The sequence below is a fragment of the Melanaphis sacchari genome, unplaced genomic scaffold (genome assembly GCF_002803265.2).
Source record: "Melanaphis sacchari strain LSU unplaced genomic scaffold, SCAv2.0 Contig1988_pilon_pilon, whole genome shotgun sequence".
NCBI lineage: Eukaryota > Metazoa > Arthropoda > Insecta > Hemiptera > Aphididae > Melanaphis > Melanaphis sacchari.
This window is the reverse complement of record NW_020270968.1, coordinates 778,487-787,566: the sequence shown is the minus strand read 5'-3', so window position 1 is coordinate 787,566 and position 9,080 is coordinate 778,487. Positions and strand designations below refer to the sequence as shown.

At 30.6% G+C, this 9,080-nt stretch overlaps 2 protein-coding genes across 2 annotated transcripts; one reads left to right on the top strand and one right to left on the bottom strand.

Moving 5' to 3' along the window:
- Positions 1–2,282: 2,282 nt before the first annotated feature.
- LOC112592885 lies at positions 2,283–3,556 on the top strand. The gene is made up of 4 exons (XM_025337047.1): positions 2,283–2,375; positions 2,610–3,023; positions 3,149–3,266; positions 3,357–3,556. The coding sequence occupies exons 1-4, from the start codon at positions 2,283–2,285 to the stop codon at positions 3,554–3,556; spliced, it is 825 nt and encodes a 274-aa protein (XP_025192832.1).
- Positions 3,557–7,168: 3,612 nt separating this feature from the next.
- Positions 7,169–8,981, bottom strand: LOC112592884 (general transcription factor II-I repeat domain-containing protein 2B-like). Its single transcript, XM_025337045.1, has 3 exons — positions 8,896–8,981; positions 8,437–8,714; positions 7,169–8,286 (listed from the first exon to the last, which is right to left on the bottom strand). The coding sequence occupies exons 1-3, from the start codon at positions 8,979–8,981 to the stop codon at positions 7,169–7,171; spliced, it is 1,482 nt and encodes a 493-aa protein (XP_025192830.1).
- Positions 8,982–9,080: the final 99 nt, after the last annotated feature.

The following is a 9,080-nucleotide window of genomic DNA, read 5'->3' as shown; positions in this document are numbered from 1 at the left end:
TTATAAATTGTAAGTATATTGAAATAATATCGGATTGCATTTGAGTTGTATGAAGTAGCTTATCAGTTATTGATAAGATATGTTGATAATAGAATTGGTGCGCGTGCGCATGCGCGTACGTAACTTGGAACTAGCTGCAGTGATCCGCTCGTTTGTCTGGCAATGTTCCTTCCACGTATAGGCCAATAACTGAATTGTACGTTAGCTAAAAAACCTTGGGGACCGATATGTAGGAGGCGAACATGCTCATATTCAAATATCATTTTTGTTAATTTGTTCTTTGTCGGCAGCACTACGGGAAATCTTTGGCTTTCAGGAACGGGTGTGTTAGCAAGTCGACCTCCAACACATATTAACCCGATATGATTAATGTATGGATTTAGACTGTTAAGACAACTGCGGCGGCTGACTTTACCCTCCTTAGTCAAATCATTGATCTCAGATTGGAATGATAGACATTGTGCTTTGCGTAGCCAAAAGATTTTACTGCTTTGTAATTCACTAGTTTTTAATGGACCGAAACGAAAACTATGACTCTGTCTAGTTTTAGGTTTGCAGTTATGAAACGAGCAAAAATAACATTTAAATGGCAGTTATCATCGGAGCGGTCGGGCGCAAAACCACTACAATGCCATGATAACAATATAGTGGTTAGGACCGCGACAGCAGGATGATAACATACCACATTACATAAACTATCTACATACATGGCGGGAATTCAAAATCAAAAAAAAACATAATTGCATGCGTAGACAAAGTTATTTGGTATTATTATTCTGGTGTGCAGTCATTGTATCAATGTCACCAAATATATAATGATTGTTTTGTTTTATATAGTTGTGCGTATGGCACTGAATATCGTTCCTATGATCTTATTAGTATTTGTATTCGGTTTGGTCTGTTGTAGCATTGTTCCTTAGTTTTTGTTTTTTCGGCGCTCTCAAAGCAGCATGGTGTGTTGCTTGTTCATATATGTTGTTGATATTCGGTTTATGCATTTTATTGTTCCTCATCATTTCTACGTGGTTCATCCATTTTGTTTTTCGGTGAATGACGCCTGTTTTTTACATTGGTATGTATCGTTCGGTCATCTTCTGTTGCGGTTATTAAATGTTGTTATATTTGCAGGAGGTATTTTATTTATATATATCGTCGTCGGTGAATAATCCGTGGTTTTGTTTTTGTATGGTTTGGCTGCAGGTTAAGTTTGATTCTTCGTGGTATGTTTAGCGATGCTCATGTGAGTGTGCCAGATCAACTTGTTTTTTTTCATTGTAACTCATTAATATTATTAAATATGGATCTGGGCACCACATGGCATCATAATCATATTTAAGGTACGTGGTGCACCACATGGTTTTAATATTTATTGTAATATTGTTATTTAGTAGTTAAATATGTAAACTTCATTTTGCCCCTACAACATACTTATTCGATAATTTTGGCACACGTTCTAACGATTATTAAGTATAATTTTAATGAAAATACTATTTGTATATACGTATACTGTAATTATTAATTATTTAAGTTAAAATGATTTACTTTCAAGCCGAAAAAAAATTAAAGTTAAAATAGATGTTTTTATATCACTGTTGTCGCGGTAACACATTTTTCATGTTTTTATCAATAACTCATATTATAATGTAAATTAAATAATTAACCTTTAACCACGTTTTCTGGATGAGGGAACAATTCTAAACAGCTGTTTTAAAAACTAATATTTTCATTATTTCCTTAACATTTAACCAGTCCCCATTTTGCCCCATGGCCCCGTTTTGCCCACGTTCCCCTATATTACGTTGCATGGCTGCACAAAATCTTTCGATTCGTGGAACATCATCTACTATTCATTCTCCGTATAATGGCAATTTTTTGAAAATTATTGAATTGTTTTCGTTATTTGATAATGTTTTGAAAACTCACGTAGAAAGGATTCAAAATAAACACTTACATGTGCATTATTTAGGACCTCAAATTCAAAATGAATTTATTAATTTAATGAGTGAAAAATTTAAAAATAACATTTTGAGTCGAGTGAGAGATGCAAAGTATTATTCCATTATTTTAGATTGTACTCCTGGCTGTAGTCACAAGGAACAAATATCGATAATATTGCGATATGTTTGTATTTCAAAAGGTGTTATACATGAGCATTTTATCGGATTTATTGAAGTTTTTGATAAAACCGAGGCTGGTTTAAGTGACCGAATAATTAAAATGCTTTCAGATTTAGAGATAAATATAAATGATATGCGTGGTCAAGCTATGATAATGGTTCCAATATGAGAGGAAAACATAACGGAGTTCAAAAACACATACTTGACATTAATCCTAGAGCATTTTATGTACCGTGTAATTCTCATTCGTTAAATTTGGTAGTTAATGATGCAGCGAAATGTAATATTTATACAGTTTCATTTTTTAATATAATACAACAACTTTATGTGTATTTTTCGGCGTCTACTGAGAGATGGAGAATTCTGATTAAATTTTTACCCAAATTAACATTGAAAAAAGTTTGTGACACGCGTTGGGAGTCGAGGATTAATGCAATAAGACCAATACGATATTAATTTGAAGAACTTTACAATGCTTTGAATTGTATCAAGGATGATATAAACTTAACTGGAACGCATGGTCTTCAAACAAAAGCAGATGCATACGCGCTTTTAAAAAATATATGTGATTTTAAATTTTTATGTTCCATTATTATTTGGTATGATATATTGAGTATTGTTAATCCTGTTAGCAAACAACTACAGTCTATCCAATTTGATATACAAATTTATGTTAAAAGTATATCAGAAGTAATTGAGTTTTTAAAAGAATATCGAAAGAATGGATTTTTTAAAGTGAAATTAACTGCTAAAGAAATTGCATCAGTCATAGGAATATTGGAGGGATTCCCTCAAGATCATCAAGTGCGTAAACGATTCAAGAAAACTAATTTCAACTATGAAAATAAAGATGATAGTCCTCTTCATAACCCAGAAAAAAAATTTGAAGTAGACTTCTTCAATACTGTAATAGATACAGCTATCAATTCGTTACAAGACAGATTTATCCAGTTAAATAATCATTGTTCTAACTTTGGTTTCTTGTATGACATAAATATTTTAAAATCTTGGGAGCATGAAACCATACTAAGCATTGCAAAGATTTAGGGATACTACTATCTTCAAATGATACTTCTGATATTGATGTATTTGAATTATTTGAAGAAATTAAATTATTTTGTCAACTAGCAGAATCAAATAGTTCTCCAAGTAAAAATCTTGAATATATTTACAAACATCAACTTCAAGAAATTTATCCTAATATTGCAATATGTTTAAGAATTATTCTTACAATTTCAGTGACGGTAGCGTCTGCTGAAAGAAGTTTCTCTAAACTGAAACTTGTAAAAAATCATTTACGATCAATAATGAGTAACGAACGTTTAACTGGATTATCAATTTTATCCATTGAAGCAGAGTTGGCACAAGAACTAAATTTGGAATATTTAATACAAGATTTTGCAACAAAAAAGGCAAGGAAAGTTAATTTACAATTTTAAAATATTATTATTATTATAATTAAAAATATTTTTCTTAATTGTATTTTCGTTTATACTAACAGTATGTATAATATTATATTTTCGTGTATTTTGTACTTTTTAAAGTTGTATATATTATGTTTATGTTTATGGTTTTGTGTATTGCTAATTTGTAAATCAACACATGTATTAAAACATTTTAATTGCAATATTATGCATGTACATATGTAATTTAGTATCTTAGGAGAAGCATTAAAAATTTCGCTTTAGGGCGGAAATACCTTACGACGGGCCTGCTGATAGCTTATAATCATAAAATGTTATTTTCTTCTCGTGTTTTATAAATAGGTAATATGAGTTTAACATAAAAAGTTGAAAAAAATGAATCCCAATTTTTTTGTACCATCTTATTATCTTTCTCTCACACGGATAATAAGACAGCATTTAGTCTTGTTTATCAACATCCGACATATATTCATTATATTTAGAAATGGCAAGGTGTTTAAATTTTGTTTGTCCTTTCCTATTTGTTACCTCAACAATCTCATTCTCAAACTCAGAACTAATCATTAGTACATCACGTCGATCTCTCCATTTCATCACACACACCTTTTTCAGTATACTTACCAACATTCTCTCCTACTTTTAATTTCATCGAAGTTATGTCCTTAGGATTATATTTCCTATTTTTTCTCAAGGTACCTGTGCATTAAGTTTCTTTACTCAAAAGATTATATGCTAATTTAACACTATTATAGTAATTGTCCATGTAAAGTAAACGGCCACTATAAAAAAGTCCTTCCATGAATTTTTCAACTACGTACTCGGTGTGACAGCGATCCAAAGACATATCATGTGCTTGTCCTGAATATATCATTACTCGGTGTACAAAACCAAAAGATTCTGTTAGCATGTAAAACTTAACTCCATATTTATGGCGTTTGTTTTTGATATATTGTCGAAAGACAAGTCTGCCGCGAAATAGAACCATCGATTCATCTAAAGCTCAATTTTTACTTGGTTCATAGACTTCCTCCATTTTCTTATTGAAATAGTTTACAATATTTTCTATTTTATTAATTCAAGTACTAGACTCAGAATGAGAAAAATGTAGAGCTCTCAAAATTAGCATAAATCTATTTCTACTCATGTGTGAGCGAAAAAACTTAATAGTCTTCTAAACGGTTTGTTCTAATCGTTCCGATATGAAAAAGTAATGCTAAAAATATTTTCATTTCTTCAACAGTAGTATTTTTCCATCGAGAAATTCTACTAGATAAACTTCCAGAAGAAGCTAAAAATATTTCTACAGCGTATACATTTGTTTCTTGCACAATTATTTCAACCAGTTCATCGGTAAATAGCATACTAAAATAATTAATTAGTTTATTTCCCAGTGGTCGTGTTTTTTTTTAACCTGCAACTTTAGAAAACGGAACTTTAGTTGCATTTGATGGATCATCTGCCCACACACAATCTGTTGATTGCCTTTGTACGGCCCGAGTTCTAAATCCTGCATCATTATTAAATATTTCATTTTGTACACTAGGATTTTCATTACAATTCAAGATCACAATCTTCATCGGCAGAATCTCCTTCTCCTAGATCTGATTCTGAACTAAAATCAAAATCTAACATAAGATTATATTATTTTTTTATTATGTTAATACATAGCTGTATCAAAATGTATTTAACACCAATAATCACCTCCACACTGCTACAACAGACCCTCGGATTCATTGCATATGACTGTGGTGCACCTAAAATAAACATAACAGCTTTCAATAGTCTCAAAGTAGATTTCTGTGATATTCCATCTACAATCAACATTCAACCTATTCAAAGAATTAAATTATTACAAAAAACAGATACTTACTCAATTCCATATAAATCATGCGCAATCATAACAAACTATCTCATATCACGATGCTCAATACTAGAAGATGCAATGATGGTAGAGAATGGTTTCTTTACAGAAATATCAGAAATCGGCAGTTCACGCTGCTCAGAAATACACCAAAGACTAACTTTTCACCTTTCACTTGATGGAGTGATAACAGGTCTAAAAATCAACGAAACAAAACTTTTTTCCACCACAATAGCGGGATTCGTTGATAGGCACGGAAAATACAAAGGTATCACATTCACATCAGAAAAAGGCACATGGCAAGACGTTATTGTACAAGCAAACTTCAAAATCACAATTACCACAGGTATGGCAATAGTCAACAATAAAAAAACTCTCTCATACTTCCAACTGGTACTTAATTTAAACTATCAGATCAATACGGTATAGATGCGTACAAAGGCGAAATAATATGGGATCTCAACACTTATGACTGCGATACCCATGACTTTACAATTTATTTGACGGACCAGCATCCATTGTTACATCGATCAATAACAAAAATCAACATACATATCTAGTCGAATGCGATAAAAAATAGTTTTTGCCTTAACAGACATAAAACAAACATATGCATGTCACATACCAGTAATTCAAACAGAACATTCTCAACTAAATATATTAACAGATCCACTATTTTTTCAACCATTTTAAATCAAAAAATATTTCCCCGCAAAATATAGATTTAGCGGCATATATTAACACTAAATTAGTTTATATAGAAAACCGTTACAAATCATCAATTACAACTTTATATACAGACCTATTACAGAAACAATGTGAATTAGAGAGAAAAATATTAATACAAAAATTAAGTTTAGCAACAAACAGCCTTTCTGAATTTGCATACATAATGGGCGAAGGTCCAGGTTTTACGGCTATTAAGGCCGAAGAAATAATATATTTAATAAAATGTAAAGCAGTCGAAGTTGAAATACAATACAAAAACACAAGCTATAATGAACTACCAGTAATACATAATAACCAATTATACTTTATGGCTCCCAAAACTAGAACTTTACAAAAATATGGAACGGAAATTAATTGTAACTACCTTCTACCATCTGCCTTTTACCTCGACGGAGATTGGTTCACTATTTCATCAAAAGTAAACGAAATAAAAACACCTCAAACCCTAAAACCGTCAACAGAATGGACATGGGCTTATAAAAGCCCTGAACACCTAATGACAGCTGAAATTTACACATACGTATGACATTATGAAAGTTTTTCAACAATACCTAGTACTTCCTCAGGAAATAGAAGCGTCACAAAAAAATCTGGCAAGAAGACAAACCATGGACTTACCAATCATGGATCAGAAACTAAAATTAGACACTTTAATTGATGAAAACACCATAAGCAGACTAGTAGACAACAAACTAAATAAATGTGAGGATGGTTCACGGTTTTTGGAGAATTTATCTCTGGCATTCTTGGAATACTTTTTATATGGCAAATAATTTTAATATGCATCAACACCAGCTAAACATATCTTTATTATATTAGACTTTTGGATAGAGCAGGGGCGGCCAAACTTTTTTTGGTCACGATCTACTAAAAATATACTTCACCTTTGAGGATCGACTTTTATAGAAAAATTTTTTATTATTGAATAAGTGCATATAAACATACAATAAGTATTATTAACTAATTACAATTACTAAAAATAATATAATAATAAATAATAATTTCTAAAATCTAATTAGATAAGTTTAATTAACATATTATTTTGTTGATTTGGACATTGTTGAAGTGTAACATTGCATGTCGTTGACCAATTGGTCGTAATCTGGCGAATAGTTGCTAACTGCTAATCGAAGACACTGCTCCAAATGGTCATCAGAGAGCGTAGATCGAAATTCTGTTTTTATCATTTTCATGTGAGAAAATGCTGTTTCGCACAAATATGTAGATCCAAAATAACTATGTATCTGCAAAGCTACATTCCTCAAACCCGGATATTTTTCTTCACTCAGTAAATTCCAAAAATTTGTTTCAGAACCTCGAGCTTTGAGAAATATATCTGATTTAATTTTTATAATTTCAGATTCAAATTTTGTAGAATCCATATCAAAGAAATTGCTTATTTGTGTAGAAATATTTTCAATATTGTTTGTTTCGGAGAAAGGAAAAGACATAAATGTAATAATCGGCTCTAATTTTTGAATATCTTTAAATCGTCTTTCAAATTCATTGTACACTTTTTCAACCTCAGAGCAATATATTTCCACTGCTACTGTACATTTTTGCTTTTCAAAAAAATCTTTTAAGTTTGGAAAATTATTCAATTTAGATTCATTTAATTGTGACTTGAATAATATCAATTTTGATTTAAACCCATTTATAGAACTCAATAACTCAATTATTGTCCCATCTTTTCCTTGAAGTTCAACATTTAAAGTGTTTAAATGAGCCGTTATATCTGTTAAAAAAGCTAAGTTCTGAAGCCATGTATTGTTTGTTAAACAATCATAATTATCGCCTCTGGATTTTAAAAACTCTATTATTTCAGGAAGTAAACACTGAAACCTTTCTAGAAATTTACCACGGCTCAACCATCTAACATCCGTATGCAGTAATAAATCACAATGCTGAGAATCGTTTTCTTCTAATTGTAATTTAAAAAGTCGCCTTTGCAAGCTTCGTGAACGTATAGAATTGGCTATTTTAAAAGCAATGTCCATTATACTACTTGTATTCAATATTTTTCCACACAATGCTTGTTGATGAATCACACAATGGAACGTTATAAAATTTGGAAAATTATTATCATTCTTACACAAAGCAATAAAACCATTATTTTTACCTATCATAGCTGGAGCCCCATCAGTCGTAATACAAACTAATTTATACAAAGATAAATTTGATTTATTGACGAAATTAATAAAAGCTTGATAAATATCCACACCTCGTGTCGTACTTTTCATAGGGATTATAGTTAATAATTCTTCTTTTGAATTAAAATTTAAAAAAACTAGTCGTATAAATATACATAGTTGAGCGGCATCTGTTATGTCTGTTGATTCATCGAATTGAAGTGAAAAATAAACACATTCTTTGATGTCTTGTTTTAATATTTCAACTAAATTTTGTCCTATAGATTCTACTCTTCTAGTCACAGTTTTACGAGATAACTGTAAATCGTTTATAGCTGATAAAATTTCTGATTTATTTTTAAAGTTTTCAAATAAAGCATCTGCGCCTTCTAAAAAAGCTTGTTTTACTATTTCACCGGTTTGAAATGATTTTTTATTCTTAGCTAAAACATGACTAATTCGAAATGAAGCAATTGTTGCTGCTTTGGATTTTAAAACTGGTTTAGTAAAAATCAATTGTTGTTTATCAATTTCAAGTTTTAATTTTTCTAATTGCTTTTTACGTACTTCAGTTTTAGGAGGGAAATCTATATAAAATTTTGAATGCGTAGTTCTAAAATGTCTTTCTAGATTACCTTTTTTTGTTGTGGATATTGTTATTTGACATATCAAACATATTCACTTGTCTTTCAACATTGTAAAAAAAAAATCCATTTCCCATTCTTGATGAAAATGATAAGTTTTTTGTTTTTTATGTGCACTCATAATTATAAATTTAAAATACAACAGACACCAACAGAACACAGAACAACAGAACACA

Bases quoted from the DNA above. Each gene is read 5' to 3' on its own strand.
- LOC112592885 (XM_025337047.1), top strand. From the start codon at position 2,283: ATGAGAGGAAAACATAACGGAGTTCAAAAACACATACTTGACATTAAT. The intron at 2,376-2,609 runs GTAGTTAATGAT...AATTGTATCAAG, and splicing joins ATTCTCATTCGTTAAATTTG to GATGATATAAACTTAACTGG. The intron at 3,024-3,148 runs GTAATAGATACA...AACCATACTAAG, and splicing joins AAGTAGACTTCTTCAATACT to CATTGCAAAGATTTAGGGAT.
- LOC112592884 (XM_025337045.1), bottom strand. From the start codon at position 8,981: ATGGGAAATGGATTTTTTTTTTACAATGTTGAAAGACAAGTGAATATG. The intron at 8,715-8,895 runs GTAATCTAGAAA...ATTTCGAATTAG, and splicing joins AATATCCACAACAAAAAAAG to TCATGTTTTAGCTAAGAATA. The intron at 8,287-8,436 runs GTATATTTATAC...TGTATAAATTAG, and splicing joins AACAGATGCCGCTCAACTAT to TTTGTATTACGACTGATGGG.